Source organism: Pongo abelii, chromosome 19, assembly GCF_028885655.2.
Source record: "Pongo abelii isolate AG06213 chromosome 19, NHGRI_mPonAbe1-v2.0_pri, whole genome shotgun sequence".
Taxonomy (NCBI): domain Eukaryota; kingdom Metazoa; phylum Chordata; class Mammalia; order Primates; family Hominidae; genus Pongo; species Pongo abelii.
Genome location: NC_072004.2, coordinates 46,707,261 through 46,734,517, shown reverse-complemented (window position 1 = coordinate 46,734,517; position 27,257 = coordinate 46,707,261). Strand labels below are relative to the sequence as shown.

At 37.8% G+C, this 27,257-nt stretch overlaps 1 protein-coding gene across 6 annotated transcripts in view; it reads left to right on the top strand.

Moving 5' to 3' along the window:
* MYO1D (myosin ID) overlaps positions 1-27,257 on the top strand; it is a 377,108-nt gene that overhangs the window by 161,378 nt on the left and 188,473 nt on the right. For all 6 annotated transcript variants that reach the window (XM_009251492.4, XM_024234170.3, XM_009251493.3 and 3 more), the window contains 1 exon segment: positions 4,699-4,906. In XM_009251492.4, the coding sequence (XP_009249767.3) occupies positions 4,699-4,906 (208 nt within the window).

Sequence of the window (27,257 nt, the reverse complement as noted above, 5' to 3'; positions counted from 1 at the left end):
AGTTCAACTTTTTAATTAGCAAGTTCAGATTGCTGGTTTGCCAGAGAACCAGGGTCATGCACTTTGTCGGCATGAAAGAAGGCAGAGTGCCTCTCGCCTGCCATGGGAGCTGAACAGTGGGGCTGTAGGATAGCAATCCAGTTTCTGCAGTGTGCCTGAAACAAACAACACCAGCACTACCCATATGATGACCCAGATGTAGACCCCTACTATAGTTTGGTGTAACGAATTTGAGAGGTTTCTGATTTCACTTTTTTTCATGTGACATTGTTTGGTATTACCTCTGTCTTTATATTAAAACTTTTTCATTTGGCTTTGATCTCTGCCCCCATCTAGCAAGTGAGTAGGCTTTAAATGATTTCCTTTCATTCGTTCTGCAAATATCTATTTCCTCATAGTATGGCAGGCAATATGATAGGCACATGGTATATAGTGGGGAACAAAACAAAGTCCCTGCCTTCATATTAGCCATGACTAGGGAGGGAGACTGACATTAAGCAGATAATCCCACAGATCAGTATGATTACAAGTTATGATAAATCATGTGAGAAAAGAATAAATAAAACTAGTTGCCTTAGGGAGAATATTGGGGGTAGGGGGTTTGTTGATATACAAAGATCAAGAAAAGACTAAAGGATGAGAAGGAGCCAGACTTTCAAGAACTAGATAAAATGCATTCCGGGCAGTGGGAACAGCATGTGCAAAGACTCTGAAGCAGGAAGGAGGCAACCGCATTACAGAACCCCAAAGAAGTCAGTATGATTGATGGATAGTGAGGAAGGAAAGCAGCCAAAGACAAAAATGATTTCAAGCTTTTTAGAAAACTACTCTGACTGTTATATGCAGAATGGATTGGAAAGGAAATGGAAAACAATTTAGGAGTCTGTTGTAAACTAGAAGGTGACTTGCCTTTGAATTGAAGCAATAAAGATGAGGAGAATTGTTAAATTTTAAATTTTAAATATATTTTGGAGGTAGAGTCAATAGAACTTGATGATGGATTAGAAATCATGATAGAGCAGGGAAAGAATAAAAATATTCTCAGGATCCTGGCTTTAGTAACTGGGTAGATTGAGGTAGGAAAGACTGAAGGAGTAAGTAAGATGCCTTCAAGACCTGTATAGACATTGGATATATAAATCTGAAGCTCATAACTGAGGGCTAGACTAAGGATAACACACAAATTGAAAATATATGTTTATATTTTATATACTTATAAAATATATATATTTTTGTTTTTATATTTGGAATGTTTTATTAAAAGTAAGTGGACTAGATGAGGTAATGTGGGGAGAGAACACATAGAGAGAAGTCCAGGTCTCTTAGCCTTGGGACACGCCTGCATTTGGGGGTATAGTAGTAGCCAGAGTAGCCAGAAAATCAGATTGACAAGATATATCCAGAGAGGCCGAAGGAGAACATGCTGTCATGGAATCTAAGAAAAGAGATATGTCAAGAAGAAGGAAGTAATTAACTGTAATTAGGGAGTAATTAACAGATGCTTCCTATATATCTACTATCTTAACAAGAAATATGAAAAGCCCTGTGAATGATTTATATTCCTTTGGGTATATACCCAGTAAGGGGATTGCTGCGTCAAATAGTATTTCCGGTTCGAAATCTTTGAGGAATCGCCACACTGTCTTCCACAATGGTTGAACTAATTTACATTCCCACCAATAGTATAAAAGTGTTCCTATTTCTCTGCAACCTCGCCAGCATTTGTTGTTTCTTGCCTTTTTCTAATTGCCATTCTGACTGGCGTGAGATGGTATCTCATTGTGGTTTTGATTTGCATTTCTCTAATGATCAGTGATGTTGAGCTATTTTTCATATGTTGGCTGCATGTATGTCTTTTTTTGAGAAGTGTCTGTTTATATCCTTTGCCCACTTTTTAATGGGGTTGTTTGATTTTTTTTTCTTGTACATTTGCTTAATTTCCTTTTAGATTCTGGATATTAGTCCTTTATCAGATGGATAGATTGCAAAAATTTTCTCCCATTCTGTAAGTTGTCTGTTCGCTCTGATGATAATTTCATTTGTTGTGCAGAAGCTCTTTAGTTTAATTTGTCATTTTTGCTTTTTTTGCAATTGCTTTTGGTGATTTCATCATGAAGTCTTTGCCCATGCCTATATCCTGAATGGTATTGCCTAGATTTTCTTCTAGGGTTTTTATGGTTTTGGGTTTTACATTTAAGTCTTTAATCCACCTTGAGTTAGTTTTTGTATAAGGTATAAGGAAGGGATCCAATTTCAATTTTCTGTGTATGGCTAGCCAGTTCTCCCAGCATCATTTATTAAATAGGGAATCCTTTCCCCATTGCTTGTTGTTGTGGATACATGCACAGATATGTTCATTGCAGCACTATTCACAATAGCAAAGACATGGAATCAACCCACATGCCCATCAATGATAGACTAGATAAAGAAAATGTGGTACATACACACCATGGAATACTATGCAGCCATAAAAAGGAAAGAGGTGATGCCCTTTGCAGGGACATGGATGGATCTGGAAGCCACTATCCTCAGCAGACTAACAGTGGAACAGAAAACCAAACCGCACATGTTCTCACTTATAAGTGGGAGCTGAACAATGAGAACACGTGGACATATGGGGGTGAATAACACACACTGGGGCCTGTTGGGGTGGGGGTGGGAGAATGGAGATCATCAGGAAGAATAGCTAATGGATGCTGGGCTTAATACCTAGGTAATGGGCTGATTTGTACAGCAAACCACCATGGCACACATTTGCCTGTGTAACAAACCTGCACATCCTACACATGTACCTCAGAACTTAAAAAATAAAATAATTATTAAAAAAAAAAAGAAAGAAAAGACCTATGAGAAAACTTTAAAGATTCATGTAAGGCACAAACCAGACTAGATCAAGTGGGAAAACATCTCTTGTTCTTGGATAGGACAACTCAACACCATATAAAAATTAATGGATTCGCTGAGTGCAGTGGCTCTTGCCTATAATCCAAGCATTTTGAGAGGCCAAGGCGGGCAGATCACTTGAGGTCAGGAGTTCAAGACCAGCCTGGCCAACATGGTAAAACCCCATCTCTACTGTTAACACAAAAATTAGCTGGGCGTGGTAGTTGCCTGTAATCCCAACTACTCAGGAGGCTGAGGCAGGAGAATCACTTGGACCGGGAGACGGGGGTTGCAGTGAGCTGAGATCGCACCACTGCACTCATAGATAGAGTGAGACTCTGTGTCAAAATAATAATAATAATAATAATAATAATAATAATAATAATAATGTATTTAATGTTCCAACTCACTAAAACTATCAAAGGTGCTTCAGGTCTTTAAAAATTGTTTATTCACTGAATTCTGGTTTTTTTGCCTGGAACTATAAAACTTGATTCTGAAGTTCATGTGGAAAAATATGTGTGCCAGAATAACTAGAAAGACCTTTAAAAAAGAAAAGAATTAGGAAAAACATTAAAATGTACTTGTATCTTCTATAATTAAAACCATGTGGTAGTGATGCACAGATGGACAGACACAGCAATGAAACAGACCAGAAAGTCCAGAAATAAACTGAAGCACATATGATAAAGGCAGCATGTTAATCACAGAGGGGAAAGATGGACTTTTTAATAGTGTTGGAACAGCTAGACAGCCATTTGTTAAAAGATAAAATTAGATCCATACCTCACACCATATACCAAAAAACCCTCTAAATGATCAGAAATCTAAATGTGAAAAATGAAAACATACAAGTACTAGAAGAAAACATAAATGCATTACTCTATAACCCAAGTGAAGAAAGCCTTTCATACAATGACTTAAAATTTAGGTGTAATGTAAGAAAAAAACTAAATTTGACTACATGTGTTAAACAACTTTGCATGGTGGAAAAAGCTCTGTGATAGACAGCCTTCTAAGATGCCCTCTACCTCCTGGTATCCATACCCTGTGTAATCCCCTTCCTGTGAGTGTAGGCTAGACCTAGTGATTTGCTTCTGAGAAAGTAGAATATGGCAAAAGTGTTAGGATGTCACTTTTGAGATTAGACCACAAAAGACTGTGACTCTGTGTCTTCTATCTTGTTCACACTCACACTCATGAAGCAAGCCGCTGTGTGGTGAGCTGCCTTATGAGAGGCCCACATGGCAAGGAGCTGTTGACTGCTCATATGTAGAAATGCAATTAATTTTTGTGTGTTGCTCACTGCTTAATTTTCTTTTAGTTATAATAGTTTTTTTGTCTAGAGATCTGCTTGATTTCCTTTGAGGAAAGTTACGTTATACATAAGTAGTATCCATTTTGTTTTTCCCTCAGTCATTTACCAATTATGTCTTGGTCTCACTATGTCGACTAGACCTCCAGAGCAATGCCGAGCAGGACCCATGACAGAGCCACCCTTCTCTTGTATCTGTTTGTAAAAAGAATGTTTCTAAGGTTACCCCTTTATGAACAATATTTGCCATAGGATTTTGGCAAATAGACTTTATGAGCTTGAGGAAGTCCCTTCTATACCTAGTTTAGTAAGAGTTGTTATCTTAAGGTGTTTTATTTTACTGAAGCCTTCTTTTGCATACCTTATGAGGCTAATGAAACTCTATTGATAGTTTGCTAAGATTTGGTTTTCTATGAGGTGTCTTGCATTTTATTGAATAGTTTTCTATTGAGATGACCATATGGTTTTCTCCCTTAACCCTGTTTCTTTTTTTCATCCAGGTATAAGATGATCTCTGAATTCACCTGGCCCAACCATGACCTTCCTTCAGACAAAGAGGCTGTCAAGAAACTGATTGAACGGTGTGGTTTTCAGGATGATGTAGCTTATGGGAAGACCAAAATTTTCATTCGAACACCCCGAACATTGTTTACCTTGGAAGAACTCCGTGCCCAGATGCTCATAAGGATTGTCCTCTTTCTACAAAAGGTAATTTTATATTTTATATATAAGGATAAGATTTTGCTTTTAAGTTCTTAAAAATTTGTTGCATATTTTCTTTAATTCAAGAAATATTCCTGGAAGGTATGTTGTTTTGTGTCTATGCATATCTTAAAATGTTTTCTGTTGCCTTCACACATGGAAAACTTACTTGGTTGCCCAAGTTCAAAATTATTTTTGCCCAAGTTCAAAATTATTTTATCTTCAAAACTCTGAAGATATTTTGCTTTTAAAGTTGGAGAGATGTCTGAACCAGTCTTTCTGTCCTTTACTGTTAACTGTGTTTTTTCCTTCAGCTTAAATGCATAAAGGACTTTTTGTTTGTTTGTTTTTCCCCGAGACGGAGTCTTACTCTGTCACCTAGGCTGGAGTGCAGTGGCGCAATCTTGGCTTACTGCCACCTCCACCTCCAGGGTTCAAGTGATTCTCCTGCCTCAGCCTCCTGAGTAGCTGGGATTACAGGCGCACACCACCACAACTGGCTAATTTTTGTGTTTTTAGTAGAGATGGGGTTTCACCATGTTGGTCAGGCTGGTCTCGAACTCGTGACCTCGTGATCTGCCCACCTTGGCCTCCCAAAGTGCTGAGATTACAGGCATGAGCCACCATGCCTGGCTGCGTAAAGGACTTTTAAATCTTGTAAGTAAAAAATGTTGCCAACATGTTTGAAATTGCCGCCTCCACCTATCATTATCCACTCACCACCACTTGACCTCAGTGCTGACTCAATGCTTGTTAGTTGATGGTGCTGTACCTGTCATCATTGATCTGTGCAAGGCCCCTTCTCATTTCATTCACTAATTCATGTATTTCTTTTTATCCCCCATACCCTTTCCCATATCTTCCATATGAACTAAAATAATGCAAAAAATTGTAGAGCTATATGAAAAATCATGTACCTCTGTGAGGATGTCCTTGGGATATATACCTAGGTGAAAAGTTGCTGGGTCATAGGGCATGTGTATACCTAATTTATATAAATAGTGCCAGGTTGTCTTGCATGAGCCAGTTTGCACCGCCAACAGCTGTATATGAGGGTTACTGTGTGCCATATCCCTACCAGTATCTTCCAGCTATTTTGTCAGATTAATAGATAGAATGATATCTCATTGTTGTTTTACTTTATATTTCTCTGATTACCTTTCAGTTTGATTATCTCATTAAATGCTTCTTTGCTTGCTGTGTTTTTCTGTAAACTGTCTGTTCATATTCTTTGTTTTTCTACTCGAGCTGGTACTTTTCTTGTTGATTAGCAGAAATGCCTTCAATATTCCAAACATTAACCTCTTATTTACTTTAGATGTTATATATTCTCCTATTCTGTAAGCATTCTAATGAACTTTATCCATAAGATGCTTTGTGGACCTAATTCTTAATTTTGACATAATCAAAGTCTTCAATATTTTGCCTTATAGTTAGTGATTTGGAATTTTCTTTAAGAAGGCTTTTCATGTCTCTCAGTCACAAAGATATTCTGTATTTTCTTCTATGAACTGTATGGTTTTACCTTTCACATTTAGGTCTTTAATTCATTTAGAATCCACCTTCATACATGGTTTTATATAGGAAACTAGTTTTATTTTTCTCCATATGGTGAGAAAGTTTTCTCAATATCATCTACTAAGCAATCTGTCCTTTTCCCATTGATTTGCAGTGCCACTTTTATTATATATTAAGTTCCTGTATGTAGATAGGGAATAGTTTTATTCACACTTACACACACATCCTGTCTCTGTGTGCTCTATTCTGTTCCATTTTTCTATTTGCCTGTTTTTGCACGAATGCAACACAGCTTTTATTATATATATTAGTGTATTAGAGCATTAGTTTATCTTTTCTACTTCTTTATTAAGGTTGATTAACTTATACATAGACCTTTATTCTGCAGTATACATTTTAATGTGCATAATAAGTTTATTACATTCAATAATTTTTATTAGGATTTAACTGAATATAGATTAATTTGAAATGATTAACATTTCTACAATATTAAATCATCTTATTAAGAGTGTAATATAGGTTTACTTAAATCATCTTTATTGAACTTTAGACTTAGGCCCTATGAATTCATGGTTAATTCCTAGATACTTTATTATTTTTGTTGCTGGGGTGAATTTTTTTATTATGTTTCCTACGTGGCAGTGTTAGTACAGAGAAATAATACTGATTTATGTTGCTTTATCTAAATCTAGAACAAAACCTTTCTTGATTTATATTTGTTGATTCTATTGGCTTTCTTAGGTAAATAATTATATCATGTATAAATAAGGAGTTTTTTCTTCCAGTTGCCAAGATGTTTCTAAGTGTTGGTTTCTTTTTATTTATTTTGCCTAGAACTCAGGAAAACATTTGGACTGGAATACTATATTCTGTTTCATCCCAAAACATTTTCCTTCTATTAATTGTTTTTTTTAATGTTGCTTTCATTCAGTTCTATTTCTCAAGAATGCTTGTAAATTTTTCTGTTGGATCTCGGTTTTCTGCCATAGTAAATTATTTTCAAGTATCTGTTCTTCTCTGTCTTCAAGTCCTGGAGTCCTTACCCTTGGATCTTAAGTACTTACCTATAGGCTTGTTTTTAGGGTTTTTTGGTAGATTCCCCTGCCCCCAGATCTGTTACTATGTCTTTTTTTCTTTCTGCCTATTCAAGAGATTGATTCAAGCTCAGAGTTAGACTCTGAACCAGGGTGACCATACCTCTCAGTTTGCTTAGGACAGTCCTGGTTTATGGCAATTGCCTGTTGTGACTATTAATAGTACCCCTTTTACTCTCAAAGTGTTCCAGTATGGATAAACTACATAATCACTCTACCCTGGAACTCACTTTCTTTCTACATGGCGCCTGGTAGATTCCTCTTTTTAAATCTACAGCGATAGTTTGTTTACTTCCTTCACAATTGTCAGTGTCCCACAGACTTCAGTCTGTGGCAGCTCTGCTAGCCAAAGATGGGCCCAGCTCATACATAAAAAGATATAATTCCAGGTGTGCTACTAGGGCTGCAGCCACTGGGCATCTTCCTTTCCTGGTTCTCTCTGACAGCACTGTGCTTCTAGAAATGCAGGGTGCCATTACCAGTCTCTACCTCTGCTTTTTTTCTGATGAGAAATTAGTCTCTGTCTAGGAAAGAGATTCTAAAAGAGAAGGGACAGTGGCTTCAAAAATTATCACATATGCAGTGAAGGGAAAGCTGTCTAGTCTTCTCTGTGAGACAGATCTCGTATTTCTTCACCATGAGGCAGTGGAGTAGGGAATATAAGGGTCTCCTTCCCTATGCTCAAGAAGACCATTCCGGGGTATCTTACGTGTGACCTACTGATTATGTTTTTTTAGATCAACTCCACAGGCCATAAAATTAGAGGAAATTTCTCTGGGCTTTTCAGAATGGGTCATCAGTCACCTAACCATGTGATGTGTGTTTTTACTTTTTCTGTATCCTTATAGAAATTTAATGGGAAGTTAGGAGAGACAGTATCAGGAACTGTTATTTTAAACAAGAATCTCCAACAATTGATTTTTATTTCCTTTTAAAATAAAAATAGCTGTATTGATAATATAAATAAATTATGCTCATTGTAAGAACAAATTTAAAACCTACAAAAAATATAAGGGAAAATGTGAAAAAGTCACCTAAAACCCCACCATCCAGAAGTAACATCATTAACATTGTGGTAGCCATCCTTTTTGATATCTTTCTGTGCATATAGACAAACATATCTAATATCATATAAACAAGATCATAGTTCATATGAGTATATTTCTATGATCAACTTTCTCTTTTTCTGCAATAATTTGTACTGTCTTTTTTCCCCACATTTGTCCTCTCTGCCCACATTTCTTCTCACCCCCTATGTCGAGAGTCCTCAAGACTATCCTGTTTTGATGATTCACTAGAAGGATTCACAGGACTCAGCATAGTGTTGTACTGATGAGTAGAATTTATTACAGCAAGAGGATCAAAGCAAAATCAGCAAAGGGAAAATGCACAAGGAGTGAAACCAGGAGCAGGCTTCCAAGAGTCTTCTCCCAGTAGAGTGGCACCAGATGCACTCAGTTCCTCCAGCAATGAGCTGTGTCAGCACATGCCAAGTGTTGTCTACCAGGGGAGCTCCTTAGAGACTAAATACTCAAACTTTTTACCGGAAACTGGTCATTTAGGCACCTTCTGCCTATCATGTACCAAAATTCCAGATTCTCAGAAGGGAAATCAGATATTCAGCACAATCTACATTATTTGTATAAACATAGTTTAAACACAGTAAACCAATCTTATTACTTAGGGAAAGTTTTGTATCAATGTAGGGAGCTGTTGACCAGCAAGTTCCCAGACACCAGCCAAGGACCAACAGACAGACCACTGTAAGCATAGTAGTCTCAGGCCTGCTATGTAAACTCTTTTGTGGGGACCCCCATAGTCTTCCCTAAACTTTAATAGACATCTTTATACATGTAGCCTTCCATACTGGTGCCTTCATTTCTATGCGCTGAATTCCCAGGAGTGAGATTGTTAAGTTAAAGAGTGTATATGGTTTTAATCTTAAGAAATCATATTTCAACCCACAATGCAAGTGAACTCTTTTCTCTAAATTTTTGACCACAGTGGCTTTTACCAGGCTTTTTAATTTTTTCCCTTCTGATCAATAAGAAATGATACCTTATTTCTACATTTTTTAATTTCCATGACTACCCTTAAGTGTGTGCTTATTGGCTTTTTGGATTGCCTCTCTTGTTACTTACTCATATTCTTGGCCCATTTTATATTGGGTTGTTCATCCTTTTCCTATGAATTTATGGGAGCTATCTGTATATAATATGCATTAATATTATGTATTACAGTTATTTTTGTTAGAGTTGTCATTTGACTCTGTTAATCATAAACTCTTCCATGTGAAAATTTTCACTCTCAATATAATGAAATTTGTCTTCTTTTTCTTCATAGCATCTGGGTTTCTTCAAAAAAAATTTATAGATCTGGGAGGCTGGGCGCAGTGGCTCACGCCTGTAATCCCAGCACTTTGGGAGACCAAGGCGGGTAGATCACAAGGTCAGGAGATTGGGACCATCCTGGCTAACACGGTGAAACCCCATCTCTACTAAAAATACAAAAAATTAGCCAGGCGTGGTGACAGGCGCCTATAGTCCCAGCTACTCAGGAGGCTGAGACAGGAGAATGGCGTGAACCCGGGAGGCGGAGCTTGCAGTGAGCTGAGATCGCACCACTGCACTCCAGCCTGGGCAACAGAGTCAGACTCCATCTTAAAAAAAAAAAAAAAAAAGTATAGATCTGGAATTTATTTTTGTGCATGATTTTGTCCCAGGTGAATAACTAGCTGTTTTAATTTTGTTTATTTAAACATTTCTCTTTTTTCCACTAAATTGAAATTCCACCTTTATTCAGTGTTAATCTTCCATACATTCATGAATGTATTTCAGGACTCACCATTTTATTCTACAGTCAATTCCTATGGCAGTACCATGCTGTTTTTGTTATAGTACAGCATAATAGATTTTAATATCTGAGAACCTGGCTTTAAGTGTATTTTCATACATTTTCTGTGCCATAATAGAGATTTAGGCCAGGTGCGGTGGCTCATGCCTATAATCCCAGCACTTTGGGAGGCTGAGGCGGGCAGATCACTTGAGGCCAGGAGTTCAAAACCAGCCTGGCCAACTATGGCAAAACCGCACCTCTACTAAAAATACAAAAATTAACCTGGTGTGGTAGCATGCACCTATAATCCCAGCTACTCAGGAGGCTGAAGAACAAGAATTGCTTGAACCTGGAGGCAGAAGTTGCAGTGACCCGAGATTGTGCCACTGCACTCCAGCCTGGATGACAGAGTGAGACTCTGTCTCAAAAAAAATTAGAGATTTATTGGTAAGCTGTAGAAGGGACAGTCAAGAATGTTGACTGTATTAGTCTGTTCTCATGCTGCTAATAAAGACATACCCAAGACTGGGTAATTTATAAAGGAAAGAGGTTTAATTTAATCATAGTTCCACATGACTTGGGAGGCCTCACAATCATGGCAGAAGGTGAAAGGCATGTCTTAACATGGTGACCAGCAAAGAGAGAGATGACAGCCAAGTGAAACAGATTTTCTCTTATAAAACCATCAGATCTCATGAGACTTATTCACTACCATGAGAACAGTATGGGGGAAACTGCCCCCATGACTCAATTACCTCCCACTGGGTCCCTCCCACAACATGTGGGAATTATGGGAGCTACAATTCAAGATGAGATTTGGGTGGGGACACAGCCAAACCATATCATTAACTAAAACCAGAACCTCCAAAATTTATCGTTCTTAGAGAGATACAAACTGTGTTAGTTTCCGATGCATAAAAAAATGTGTAGTCTTCCACTATCATCATCTAAACCATTAACTACTCAGTATCAAGAATTACAGATAATCGGCCAGGTGCAGTGGTGCATGCCTGTAATCCCAGCACTTTGGGAGGCCAAGGCGGGTGGATCACGAGATCAGGAGTTCTAGACCATCCTGGCTAACATGGTGAAACTCCGTCTCTACTAAAAAAAAGTACAAAAAATTAGCCGGGCGTGGTGGTGGACGCCTGTAGTCCCAGCTACTCGGGAGGCTGAGACAGGAGAATGGTGTGAACCTGGGAGGCGGAGCTTGCAGTGAGCTGAGATCGAGCCACTGCACTCCAGCCTGGGCAACAGAGGGAGACTCCATCTCAAAAAAAAAAAAAAAAAAAGAATTACAGATAATCTGTTTAGTGCATATTGTTCCTCTTAGTATACAGTCAGCCCTCTGTATACACAGGTTTTGCATCCTGTGAATACTGTATTTTCTATCTGCATTGGGGTGAAAAAAAAATCTGTGTATGAGTGGACCCACATAGTTCAAACTTGTGCTGTTTAAGGGTCAACTGTACTCAGTCGTGTACTTGCTATTGTAAGGAATTTGTGAAATGAGTAGAAAGATCTCTTTTTTTAAAGAAATAACCATCTAGATTGCAAAAACTGTTTTATTGATTTTATAGTGGATAATTTATAGCAATACAAGTTCAAGTCGAAAAATGAAAAAATATAATTTTATATTATTTAAAATATGTTATTTTATATTAAATGCAAATTTAAATTGTTATATCACTGTTGTGTAATACTTTTTTGTTATATCTTTACTCTCTACACATTTATTGCATATTTGTAATAGCTGACTTAGTCCTTCATAGGATTCCTCAATCTGCATTTCCTCAATCAGTCTACTATTACCGGGCATTTAGGCGTTTCCAATTCTTCACTTTCACAGGTCTCATTGCAGTGCACATCCCCGTTTACCTAGAGCAGTGCTTGACAAATACTAACAATTCAGTGAATGTTAGCTGCTGTTATTACTACTGGTGCTGCTACTACTACCATTGACTATTTCTAAATATCCTTGATTATTTTGTTGGAGTAAATTCTCAGACACAAAATTGTTGGTTTAAAAGATGTACACTGTTAAAGTTTTCTATACCCATTTTCAAATGGCCCCTAGAAAGATTGTACCAATTTATGTTCCCACCAACTAATGTGGGAAGGAGTTTGTCTCACTGATGCACTGGTTATTTTCATTTTTTAGAACACTCTTTGTGAATGACTCAAAACCTTAATGTTTTGTCTGAATATTGAAAAATGTGTTTTATAAAAAGCCCGGTTGTACTATACCCATTAAAAGAAATGAATCAATGTAGCCAGTGAGATTTTTATAAAGGTCATTCTTCTCTACCTTTCATAATGCACATTTGATTCACTTACCCGTGTACCCTCTACATTTGAGTTTGTGTGTGTGTTCCTTGTGTCACATTTGAATGAGAAATCAGTAAGATGGTATTTCTGGAAGGCACTGAAGAAACTATATAAGTTTTCAAAATTACAGCTTTAAGAAAGGAGGTGCTAAGAAATCAGTAAAGTATGTTGTCATTTCAGCAGCAAACATGCGGATGGAGCTGAGTTGAAGTATACAATGATTTAGCGTATTATGAGATAAATCTGTCCACACTGATTTTGTTATTTTAGCTTTTTTTCTTCTTCGACCTGGGCCTTTCTGGTTTGGGATTTATCATTCATCTTCTATGTGTCATATTCATTAATTCCCAGAAAATAGGACACTTATTTGTTGCATGGCTGGGGAAATCCTGAAAGAAGACTGTAGTTTTAACTTTTAACTAATAATTAACAATTAGCCGAATTTTAATGAAAACAGTGTATCAAATGCATAACAAAGATTTATAATCCTCTAATATTCTGTAACCATTCAGACTAAAATATTTTGTTGTCTTGGAAGAGGAATGGGATATGAAAACCTTCAAAAAACTTCCTTTCTTTTGGTAGATATATAGTTTATATTTATGTTCTCATTCTAGGGAATCATAGGGCAAGATCAAAATTGTCAATAGCCAGGCACGGTAGCATGCACCTGTAATCTCACCTACCCAGGAGGCTAAGGCAGGAGGATCACTTTAGCCCAGGAGTTCAAAACCACCCTTGGCAACATAGCAAGACCGCTATCTCAAAAAAAAAAAAAAAAAAACGAGCAAAAGGGATCAAAATTTATATATAAAGTTATGTTAAGAATGGATTCTCAAAGGGAGATAGAAAAGAATTGAGAAAGTTTGTCTTTTGTGTCCATTAACAACAAATTTGGACAGGTAGATAAATTGAAAGAATAGATTTCTTGACCCACCTGTAACACAAATAGGTGCCTTTGTGAATTGTTTTTATTTGGGGGATTTGGCCTTTTTTAAAGGGCATCTATAATTAATTATAGACAGAGATCTTAGTTGCTCACTGTGTCACATAGTTGGACCATTTCAGATTGCATAGCTTTGATTGTAGCTCTAGGAATAGAATCAGCTCTTCCAGTGTAGTTAAGAGGGCAAGGCCTTTCCTCTGTCACTCACTGAAGGCTACTAAACATATAAATTATTTCTCAAAATGGTAATATCTTAAGACTCTAATCATTTTCCTCTGAGCAATTTGTAGGTAACTTCACAGTTACAGCTTATCAATTCTACAGCAGCAAGAACTGTCAACTCTTTGGAAATTTAAATTATGCTACCCCTTACCTGCTGCATGTTCCATGCTATGAGTTTTCCAGTTTTTATTTCAGGCCTAACTGTGGCTCGCAGCTTGTAGCATCCATGATACAGTGAACTGTGGGGTCCACAGTCAAGCTTGAATTTGAAGTCAGTTGGCAGTCTTCCATTGTAGTTGTGTGAAACTACAGACATGTCTTTATAGGAAATAATAGAAATACTTGCTGTAAATATTCAGATGCATTCAGTCCCCAGAATTTATTTTTGCTTATCTGGTAGATTCCTAATTAGAGGATGATAGTAATTTGATTATTAAATCATTGCAAAATTCATGCAATTCCAAAAGCAGAATAACTCTGGGGGGCGAGGAGGGACAAAGGAATGAGTGGAGAAGAAAGTCTGCGGAAAGACATGAAAGAGAAAAAGATATGAAAAAGATAAAGCCAAGAACAGGGAAAAAAAGCCTCAAGCTAGTGAAATAAAATATTCAAGATATAGGCTAAAATTATATGATTGTTTCTAATTTTATGTGGAATTCAAGCTGGAATTATAGGGTAGTTAGGGATCTTTTCTTAATTCAAAATAATAAACATTTGACATTCCCCTAGCAAACTAATATTATGAAAATATTCAAAAATAGGGCTATGTGATTTTATCAATAAATCAGTGCAGGCATAATGTATATACAAATAACAGGCACACCATGTACATATATGCACACAATTATAATAGTGGGAAAGGAAATAACAGAAGCATGTAAAACTCAGCATCATTTTTGTGCTGGCTCATGGGAAAATTTTTTTCTGTTCTTATATCAGGATTAGCTGTACTTCTCCTGGGCCAGTGTCCTCAAACTGGCAGTCATGTTATGGAGAGGAGCCAGGCTGCTGTGTAGCCTCCTTGTGAGCTTTCCTTAAGCAGTGATGTTAGACAGCCTTGAAATGTTCCTGCACTTAAGGGAAATGTTTCTAGTGGTTTCTACTTTCGATTGATACTGGTTGACATAGATACATTTGAACATGCAGACATGCTAAGGTAGTCATCTATTCCAGTTGTGTTAAGAGTACTGTACTTGGGCAGGGCATGGGGGTTCACCCCTGTAATCCTACCACTTTGGGAAGTCAGAGCTGGACTATTACTTGAGGCCAGGAGTTCGAGACCAGCCTGGGCAACATAGCGAAACCCCATCTCTACAAAAATAAAAATAAAGTATTAACTGAGCATAGTGGAGCACACCTGTAGTCCCAGCTACTCAGAAGCCTGAGGAGGGAAGATCACTTGAGCCCAGGAGTTCTAGGCTATGGTAAGACATGATTGCGCCACCGAACTTCAGCTTAGGTGACAGAGTGCGACCCTGTCTCTAAAAAAAAAAATGAAATAAATTTTAAAAAGAGTAATGTACCTTAAAAATCAAGAATAGATGAATTATATCAAATTACTTTTCAACATATATCAAGATGCTCATGTCATTTTTTTCTCTTGAATTATCACTACAGAGAATTCTAACCAATTTGATAGCAATATGGTGTTTGCCTAACAAGATAAAATGGACACTTTTCTTTTTTTGTCTGTATTTTGGAACAGTCTAAATAGCCTTGGAGTTAATCTGTTGAGGTTAAACTCCCTTGTGAACCCATCTGGAAGGGGATATTTATTGGAGCATACCTCTTCAACAGCTTACTCTAGTTCTTTGTGATAATTGATCTGTTTTTATTTTGTGGGATTAATTTTGGTAATTTATATTTTCCTAGAAAATCATTCAGATTCTCTAATTTAATTGAACAGAATTGAACCAAGTAATCTCTTACATTTTCTTCTCATTTCCCTTGAATCTGTAGTCATTCCCTCGTATCATTTCTAATTTTGTGAATTTAATTTATGCTTATTATCTTTTTTCTTTATCAACTTTAATTAATGATGTATTATTTTTTCCTCAAAAAACCTCTGATTTATTTATTCTACTATTTTCTTTTTCTTTTCTTTTCTTTTTTTTTTTTGAGATGGAGTCTCACTCTGTCATCCAAGCTGGAGTGCAATGGCATGATCTCAGCTCACTGCAACCTCCACCTCCTGGGTTCAAGCGATTCTCCTGCCTCAGCCTCCCAAGTAGCTGGGATTACAGGCTCACGCCACCACACCTGGCTAATTTTTGTATTTTTAGTAGAGACAGGGTTTCACCATGTTGGCCAGGCTGGTCTCGAACTCCTGACCTCAAGTGATCCACCCGCTTTGGCCTCCCAAAGTGCTGGGATTACAGGTGTGAGCCACCGTGCCCAGCCCATTTTCTGATTTCTAATTTGTTAATTTTTTTCTTTATCTTCACCAATTCCTCTCCTTTTTGGAATATAAAGAGCAGAGGCAATCAGTTTATCTTTCTCCAACTTCTGGAGTTGAACACTTCGTTCAGTTTTTTCTTTCACATTTATTAGTAATGAACTGTGAAATTTGTTGTGGATCTACTTCTGCTGTATCTGTAGCAGGGGTCCCCAACCCTTGTGCCACGGACTGGTACTGGTCCATGGCCTGTTAGGAACTGGGCCCCACAGCAGGAGATGAGCAGAGGGCAAGCAAGCTCCGCGTCCTGTCAGATCAGCAGCAGCATTAGATTCTCATAGGAGCAGGAACCCTGTTGTGTGTGAAATGCCCATGCAAGGGATCTAGGTTGTACACTCCTTACGAGAAATTGATGCCTGATGATCTGGTGGAACAGTTTCATCCCGAAACCATCCCCTACCACCTCCCAGTCCATAGAAAAACTGTCTTCCATGAAACTGGTCCTTGGTGCCAAAAAGTTGGAGACTGCTGATCTGTAGGACCTGATATATTATTATTTAATTATTTTTTATGTTTATACTTTCTCTTTCCCTGAAAGTTGTTTAAAAAAATTTTTTTTAATCATTTCCGGGTGATACCTGTTTTGTGTGTGTATTTTCTTTAATTTTCTAATTTTGTTCTTAATTTTTTAGTTTCACTGCTTTATGATCACAGAATGTTAAATGTTCCATTTCTACTTTCTGGAATTTATTGAGGTTTACTTTGGGGCCTGGTGTCCAGTGATTTTTTGTGAGTATAATGTGAAATAAGGTATATGTTCTTTTTTAATATTTTTATTATGGAAAATTGCAAATATTCACAAAAATAGGAAAAACAGTTTAATGAATCTCCGTGTTTCCAACACCCAGATTCAACAATTAACAATATTTTGTCATTCTTATTTTATCTAATTTCCACCTCATGCTTTTATGTATGTTTGTTTTGGTTTGGTTGAAGTCTTTAAAGAACATCCCAGATATCTTTTGTCACCCTTAAATACCAATCTACAGATAAGGACTTTATAGATAAGGACTTCATACTGTTATCATACCATATAAAATTAATAATTCCTAGTTTCTGTTCATTGTTCCCAGTTGACTGGAAACTATCTTTTCACAGATGGTTAGGGATAGGCGTGGACACCCCCAGAGCTGAGACAGCATTGAGAAAGGAGCACACTCATCTTTATCAAAGGGCAGCATCAACACCTAAGGCAGTGAGTGGTTCCTGGCAGTCTGACAGTTATCTGTCATTTGGGAGTTTTGTTCCCATATATTTCAGAAACTTGGTATGTAATATTAATTATGATTTTCAGTGACATATCATTTCATCTTTAAAAATTGAATGTTTTAAAGGTGGCTTATGGGCCGGGCACGGTGGCTCATGCCTGTAATCCCAGAGCTTATTTGGAGGCTGAGGCAGGCGGATCACGAGGTCAGGAGTTCGAGACCAGCCTGGCCAACATGGTGAAACCCCATCTCTACTAAAAATACAAAAATTAGCTGGGCGAGATGACACACACCTGTAATCCCAACTATTCAGGAGGCTGAGGCAGGAGAATTCCTTGAACCCCGGAGGCGGAGGTTGCAATGAGCCAAGATGGTCCCACTGCACTCCAACCTGGGCGACAGAGCAAGACTCATCTTGAAAAAAAATTAAAATTAAAATAAAATAAATGTGGCTTATATATAGCAAGGACTGGCATGGTTAGTTTGTCTTAATTAATAATTTGATATTATTTATATGTTCTTATATTTATTTGTTAAATTTGCATTTTGCATTTTTTATTATTGGATTATATTATGGCTTTAGCTCCCTTATCACAAGAAAGATCTTGTGAAGGATTAAAAGTGGCTCATTAGAGCATAAACATATAATGAAAATAGTAAATTCTGAAACTGAGAATAATATAATAACTGTTAATTATAAGTAGACTCAAAGGTTAATATAGTGTAATCATTTTCAGTGAGTATGATAATTTTGTAAACCAGCCAAAAGAAAAAGTGTGAATAGAATCATTATCTGAAAATTGGATTTTATTGGTTTTGTCATTCATTTGCCTAATGTTTTATTTGTTAGGAAACTGTCAGGTAGAGACATGAAGTGATGGGGGCTTTCATATGATTTCTAAACAAAGCACTCTGACTTCTTTGTAAAACCAATCAAGTGTTTTATTTCTAAGACTAAAAGCAAAATAATTATTTCTCATATAAAATTGATTACTTTTGTCCTTAAACAAAAAAGAAAGGAAGGAAGGAGGGAAGGGAAGGGGGAGGAGAGGGGGGAAGGGAGGGAAGGAGGGAGGAAGGAAGGAAGGAAAGGAGGGAGGGAGGGAGGGAAAAGAAAAGAGAAAAGAAAGAAAACACAAAACCTACTGATATGGTAGCTAGTATTTCCTGAGTGATAGGCACTACTCTGGATATTTTACTATTCTGGTTATTTAACTAAGTCATTACAAGAACCTTGTGAATGAGTGTCCATTATTATTTCCATTTAATAGATAAGGGAGCTAAAGCCACAGAGTGGTTAAGGACCTTGACAGAGGTCACACACGGTAAACACCAGAGTTGGGATTTGAACCTAAGAGGCCTGCTTCCCACACACACTCTTTTGACTGCTGTACACTTTTGTACCATAGTGGCACCATTCAAGGAACAGCTATGACTCACACTATTGAAAAGTTTGAAAAACTAGTCACAAAGGTGATGTGTTCAGAGGATGTCCTCAAAGGTAATGTGCATCATGCTCACAAAGCAGAATGCAATTTGCAAAATTGCTTTATTAAATAGCCTTGGTAAACTGGTAATTTCTGAGTTATTCACTGTCAAGTATGTGGATTAAGATACAGTAATACAATTGGAAAAAAAAAACCCTGATGTTGAAGTATGAATCAGCTCTTGACACATGTATAGTAACAAAAAGTGATCGATGACTTTATTTTTTTTTTTTTACTGAAAATACATGCTCCAGGAGAAGAGATTTTTGTTTGTTTTGGAAAAAGTGACTTGAGCTATGGGTAGGTTGGGAAAGGTGCATTTACAAAGCGACCAAGAAAGCATCAGCGGAAACAGGAAGCTGGGGTACGCTACTATGCAATGAAAGAGGTTCCCCCAATGCTAGTCCATTCATTGCTTTATTGATGGGGAATATTTATGGTCAAAAATTATGCTGCTTGATCTTGACTGAGTGTTGAAAGAAACAAAAGTGTACCTTTGATTCAATGGTGGCCATTGACTCCGTATTTTTCCAGTATGCTGTGAGAAGAAATGGGTAGCATTTACAACACTGTGACGTGTGGCTATGCAGGAAAAGGTGCTCACATGCATTTTAAAATGAGTAATAAATGTGGATTTGTTCATTCATTACTGAATGGAAACATGAAAATGAACAAGATAAAGCTCCATCCAGAAGCTGACAACCCAGCCAGGGGACAGATGTGTGCACCCAAACCAGTGAAATGGAGTAATTATGAGGCCCTAGGGTAGGCAGTGACTGCCAGGTGGGCTCAGAGAAGGGGCACCTACCTGAGCTGGGGAGAGGACACTTTCTGGAAGAAGTTTGCCAAAATCTTAATTAACTCTGTTAGATTCACATCTTACTTGAAAACACATTAACAGGGAGGACAGATCTTAATCCGTATTTTATAAACCATTTATACAGATTGAGTTAATTAGAGCTGGAACTTGACATTATAGTGGGTTAACTGTCATTAAAGCTAGTGGGTAAAATGGACTTCCTTTGACAAATGTAGAAAGCAAAGTTTTCTACAAAAATATTCAAACAAATATTGTTTTCTGTAACAAACATAGACTAGTCTTGGTCTTTGGAATTACTAAAACAGCCTTTCCATATCACAGGAAAGTGCTTGCCCTGCATAGCAAACAGCCAAATGGGTAACTAGCAAGCAAACACATGTGACAGCAGTGCCACGTAGAAGGACAGAATTAAACTTAGAATAACTTGAATTTTATAACAGGTATATAAATATTTGCTAACCCTTCCCTTATTTATCTGACAAGATGTAAAGAGCTAGCTCAGGTCTTGTGTTCTCAAAGCACCTGGATCAACAAACTCCCATTCTGTCAAGGTTCCTCATTACTAACTACTAGTTGAGCTTGGCAGCCTCTAATTTGGTTATACTTTCTTTGTCATAGTGTATGATGTTCTGTTTCCACATTATACTATGCATAGTCTTCTGCAACTCTTTTTTTTTTTCCCACTATAATGGAATAATGTTTTTAAAATTTTTATAGGTCCATAAGTGTACTAATGGCTTATTTACTTTTGCTTATGTTATTTTACTATTTAAAAGTCACAGTTTATTTAATTTCCTAATAATAGTCAGTTTTTCAGTTTTTTGTCATTCTATGAAATGCCACAGTGAACATTTTTGTACATATTCTCTTGTCTGCAAGTGAATAGGTCTCTGTGGGACTGCCGTTCTCAAATTTTGAGAATTCCAAAGAGCTTACCTTAGAAAATTCTACAAAATGCAACAATATGCAAAGCACATATTCCATTAGTTATCAGAGTGAAGATGTCATCACATGTGATATAGTCTCTGGAAAATTCTATCATAGGCTGAGAGGGTGAGAATTTAAAAGGCAAATAACCTGCTGGTATTCTTAGAAAATTAGTTTTTATCTTGAAGATCCCCTAAAAGTAAAGGGTCTCAGCAGTGCTCAGGGTTCCCCAACCACACTTTGAGAACTGCTACCCTTGGGTGTATACCCCAGATTGCAAATGCTAGGTTGTAGAGTCTGCACATTTTTAAGTTCACTAAAGTTTGCCCAGTTGCTTTCCAAAATAATTGTACCAGTTTATGCTCACCAAGAAATGTATGAAAGCTTTTATTCTTCTACATCCTTATCAACAATTCACATTGGCAGATTTTTTAATTTTAGCCAATCAAATTTTGATCCCTGAATATCACCGTTACTTTCTTACAAGCTCAGCTGTGCATAGGGGTATTTGTTACACTGTTGTAGCAGTAGGGATATCAAGTTATCTATTCTTCTACCTTCTTGCCCTGCTCATTGGAAGTCCTACTGGAAGTTTAAGAGAGAAGTGGTGTGGTCAGTGAGTGTTAAATAGATCTGTGTCAAGGAAACATTAGAAGTCAATAAGACAAGGAAGGATGGCCAATTAAGAGCCTGTTGCTGTAATCTAAGGCAGGGGTCCCCAATCCCCAGGCGGCAGACTGGTACTGGACTGTGGCCTGTTAGGAACCAAGCCGCACAGCAGCAGGTGGGCAGCAAGTGAGCGAACATTACCACCTGAGCTCCGCCTCCTGTAAGATCAGTGGCTCATTGGATTCTCATAGGAGCATGAAGCCTATGGTGAACTGCGCATGCAAGGGATCTAGGCTGTGTGCTCTTTATGAGAATCTAATGCCTGATGATCTGAGGTAGAACAGTGTCATCCTGAAACCACCCCCACCCCCACCACCCCAGTGCATGGAAAAACTTTCTTCCACAAAACTGGTCCCTGATGTCAAAAAGGTTCAAGACCACTGATCTAGGGAAAGCTGATGAGAACTTAAATTGCAGCAGTGGTAGTTAAGATGCAGAAAAATGTGAGAAATATTTAGGAGACCATGAAATAATTAGCAGACTATGATAGTTATTGGACAGGAGATTGATGAAAGGCAGGAATCAATGATTCCCAGGTTTCCACCGTAGAGTCCTGGATCGCTGGTATCACTGACAACTGAGATAGAGGTAGAAGGTACAGAAGCAGGGGCCTATCTGGAAGATGGTAATAGTGTGGGGTATGATGTGTTCGAGGTGCCTATGAGACATTCAAGTAGAGGTGACCAGCAAGCAGTTGGATATATGAGTCAGAGAAACAAAGGAAGTAGCAAATTTTAAATAAGAAGAAACAGTCAACAGCATCAGACATAGTATGTCCAACACCATAACGGCTGAAAAGTACCCACCTAGTCTGGCAATTAGTAGGTCATTGGTTTATTAATAACCAGCATGTTAAAGTTGGTCAGGATGAGCTCAGAGTGTAGAAGAAAAACCAGCTGCCAGATTCCTCCGGCGAGGAAATAAAAGTGTTTTGAACATTTGTTGGTGAATCATGGAAATGAAAATAGGTATAGGAAAAAGGTGTCCATAATGAAGAAACTAAGAAGCGTTAATTTTCCATAAGACATTTAGTAAATGTTGAAACACTGAAGACTTACCCCTACATATATTACGAAGCAGCACTATTAGAATAGCATTACTATGTACAAGTCACTGAACTTACTATGGTGAAAAAAATTTGGTTGATTTATAATATAAGCCTATAACTGGTCCATTTAGTATTTAACATATTGGCAAATGTAAAGCCCTTTTGGAACAATAAAAATGCTTCAGCAAAAACTTAACATTGAAGCAACAGTACATTCCCCCCCAACCCGGCCCCACTCTCCTTTTTTCTCTTCCGACCTGCTTGGTGAATAAAACGATAAAAGCATATTTGGAAAATAATGGTGACATGTCAAAAATAATTTGTTTCTTATTTGTCTCCTCTCAGACACTGCCAATGAGAAACTATTGCCACCCCATCCCCAGCCCACTCTGCTGTAAGTTGGAAGCAGATGATTTGCTCTCCTGAAAGAGCAGCAAATCCGTTGCCTGGGTGATATCTCATTACTAAGGCAACCAATTTGGTGCATCAGTGTGAATCTCAATTTTAAAATATAATTATGCCAAGAGATGTACATATGCTTGAGGTTTACTTAAAAGAAATCTGTTCGCCTTTGCAAGGAAAACATTTCCTATGTTAGGTAGTAAAAGGGGAAATACTGCTTTTATTCTTTGCTAGCTAAAATACACCTTTCAATTGAGCCCCCACTATGTTTAGTAAAACAGCTTGCATTGGTTTCTCACTCACCACTTTTTTTTTTTTTTAACTTGAGGTGTTCCCTTTCCAAGACACTTCTCTCTTGAGACTTGTCGCTTATAACCCAACAGCTGTTGTCTCCATGACAACACTTTCTGGCCCCTATAGGTGGTGATAGGAAAAAAAGGAAGGAAAAAAAATGGCTACATTTTCATTTCACTTTTCTTTTTTAATTGCTACAAGCTCAAGAGATTTGACTCTTTGTAAGGAATTAATTAATGAAGGGGAAGTGATTTCATGAATAGATGCTTAAATTAAATTACAAAACTTCTGAACAATTTAATGAGAATTGCTATCCCAACCTCAAATGAAAGGTCTCATAGATAAGATGTATACAATCAAAAGCTTGTCTGGAGGAAGACTGTATTACAGAGGTAGTTGAAGATGCGCACAGCCAAGCCATGTAAAATCCCACGGAATTACTGCTGAGCAATTATTTTTTTCTTCCTTGCCAACAATAAAACATTTGTTTAAAAATAAAAAGAGCATATTTTGGTGGAGGGAGTATTTAATTATCAACCATATTAAAGAATGCCTATTAAATCATGAAATCCTTGCAACTCATTAAGTTTCCTGTTTGCTGTAGATGCCAGGAAGCTCAGGGCTCAGATTTATATGTAAGTCCAGGAACCATCCTCAGTTTGGGAGTTTCAGTGGAACTGACTCCCTTTCCTTCCTAGCACCCTGCCCCTGTTGCCCGGCTGTCCTTTTATTCTTACTTTGGTAATTTAGTTGTCTGTATACCTCTTTTTGTAAGTTCCCTCTAATCCTTTTAAAAATAATTAGGTAACAACTATTAAAGGCAATGATGAAAATAAATACTTTATTGTAATAGCCATTCACTGCTTAGTCACCATGCTGACATTTAATGTAAAATATCACCCTAAAAAAGATTTTTTGAACAGACTTTTATGAAAAGAAACAGCTTTTCTAAAGTATGTAATTTTGCCACATATTTCATTGAGCTAAGAAACTTTATGGGTGACAAAATATATCCTGTTTACCAAGTTAGGTACATAATGGCATATATGTGGTTTAAGTGTGAAGCCTACAGTATTGAGGTTTATTTTATTCTCTTCTTGCTATAGCAAATGTATATAACTACTACCGAGAGATCTAAGTGTATCAAAAATTGCTCATATTCTTTGTCATGGCACATTTAAACACATTCTGCTTGGACTATCAAGTTTTGCTAACCTAAAACAGAAAGTTTATGAAATATTCAACATGTTCTGGGAAATGTGTATATTTAGAGCATTCAGTTTCTATTAACAAGGAGCTATATAGCAGTCTTAAGCTATATTTTTAAAAATTTCAGCAACTGCAGATTATGAATACCTTTAATATACAAAAGGTCCCTCCTAAGAAATGAGATAAATACCTCACTAGAAAACTGAACAAAAATATGGACACTCAGACCACAGAAGAAGAAAAATGGCCAGCAACCATATTTTTACCTATCAAATACTCGGGATTTTTCAAAATATCATAAACAGTGTTGCTGAGGATGTACACTACTGGCATAAGAGTAAATTGGTGAGAACTTTCTGGAGGGGTAATTTGGCAATGTGTTTCCAAAAAATCTAAAAATTATATTTGCCTCTAATCCAGCAATTATACCTCTAGAAATTAATACTAAGGAAAATCTTAAGAATATATGTAAAAATTTAGTTGTAAGAAATTTTTTTGTGGCCAGGCATGGTGGCTCACACCTGTAATCCCAGACTTTGGGAGACCAAGGTGGGCGGATCACCTGAGGTCAGGAGTTCGAGACCAGCCTGGTCAACATGGTGAAACCCCGTCTCAACTAAAAATACAAAAATTAACCGGGCATAGTGGCAGGCGCCTGTAATCCCAGCAACTCGGGAGGCTGAGGCAGGAGAATCGCTTGAACCCAGGAGGCAGAGGTGGCAGTGAGCCAAAATTGTACCACTGCACTCCAGCCTAGGTGACAGAGTAAGACTCCATCTCAAAAAAAAAAAAAAAAAAAAGAATTTTCTTTGCAACATTTCTCATGACAGTGGGAAATAATGAAGAATCTTAAATGTTAAGAAGTTAGTGGAGATGAAGAGCGATTGGCTATGGGTACAAACATACAGTAAGATAGAAGAAATAAGTTCTTTTTTTTTTTTAGGCAGTGTCTTGCTCTGTCACCCAGGCTGGAGTACAGTGGTATGATCCTAATATGTTGCAGCCTTGAACTCCTGGGCTCAAGCAATCCTCCTGTGTTGGCCTCCCCAGTAGCTGGGTCTACAGCCAGGTGCCACAACATCTGGCTAAATTTTTTTTTAAGAGATGAGTTCTGACTATCTTGCCCGGGCTGGTGTTGAACTCCTGGGCTCTAGTGATGCTCCTACCTCAGCCTCCCAAAGTGCTGAGGTTACAAGCATGAGGAGAAATAAATACTAAAGTTTGAGAGCCCACTAGAGCGACTATACTTAGCAACAATATAATGTATATGTCAAAGTCACTAGAAAAGAGGACTTTAAAGGGTATGGTGTTAGTCCATTCTTGAGTTGCTATAAAAAAATACCTGAGGCTGGGTAACTTATAAGGAAAAGAGGCTTAATTGGCTAATGGTTCTGCAGGCTGTATAGGAAGCATGGTGCGGTCATCTGCTCCTGGTGAGGCCCTCAAAGAGCTTCCAATCATTGCAGAAGGCAGAGGGGGAGCAGGCATCACATGGCAAGAGCAGGAGCAAGAGAGGGAGACATCTCATGAACTAACAGAGCAAGAGGTCACTCATCACAAAGGATATGGCACTAAGCCATTCATGAGGGATCTGCTCCATGATCCAGTCCCTCCTACCAGGCCCCACCTCCAACACTGGGGATTAAATTTCAACCTGAGATTCGAAGGGGATAGACATCCAAACCACGTCAGATGCCGACACATAAAAATGATAAACACTCGGTCAGGTGCTGTGGCTCACACCTGTAATCCCAGTACTTTGGGAGGCCGGGTCAGGCAGATTGCCTGAGCTCAGGAGTTCGCAACCAGCCTGGACAACACAGTGAAACCCCATCTCTACTAAAATACAAAAAATTAGCTGGTGTGGTGGTGTGTGCCTGTAGTCCTAGCTACTTGGGAGGCAGAGGCAGGAGAATTGCTTGAACCCGGGAGGTGCAGTGAGCCAAGATCGCGCCACTGCACTCCAGCCGGGGTGACAGAGCAAGACTCCATCTCAAAAAAAAAAAAAAAAAAGATAAACACTCAAGGGAACGGATACCCCAAATACCCCAACTTGATCTTTACACATTCTATGTATGTAACAGACACTCACACATAACCTATATAAGTAAAAAATATATCAGGAAAACAGTTATATAAATTATGATGTATCTATACAATAGAAAACTATGGGCCAGGCGCGGTAGCTTATGCCTATAATCCCAACACTTTGGGAGACTGTGGCGGGTGGATAACCTGAGGTCAGGAGTTCAAGGCCAGCCTGACCAACATGGTGAAACCCCATCTCTACTAAAAATACAAAAATTAAAAATTAGCTGGGTGTGGTGGTGGGCACATGTAATCCCAGCTACTCAGGAGGCTGAGGCAGGAGAATCGCTTGAACCCAGGAGGCAGAGGTTGCAGTGAGCTGAGATCAAGCCACTGCACTCCAGCCTGGGCAACAAAGCGAGACTCCATCTCAAAAAAAAAAAAAAAAAAAAAAAGACAGGAAAACTATGCAGCCATTAATAATGACGATATTTTAACAAAATGAAGAGTGTTCTTCATAAATGTTAAGTGAAAATGTATGTTACAAAACAGGATATTCAATGCGATTCCTCTTTAACCACATTGTTAATTCTGGAAATACCTACACACACACCCATTATATTTACTGAAGAGGACGTGATGAGTCATACTTTTGGTGGCTAGGCGGGCATCATTCGTAACTAAGGAAAATTAGGACTATTTTTATTCAGTAGTTTTTGTTGAAGTCTTAATGTTGTCAAACATCGCTATCTGTTCAAACTTAGTACTATAATGAGAGTCAGTATTTTTAAGAAATTCAATTTCAAAATAAGATGTTTACTACTCAGCTGTCCTGAGTTGGTTGTATTGTATTTCTGTGGATAAGAA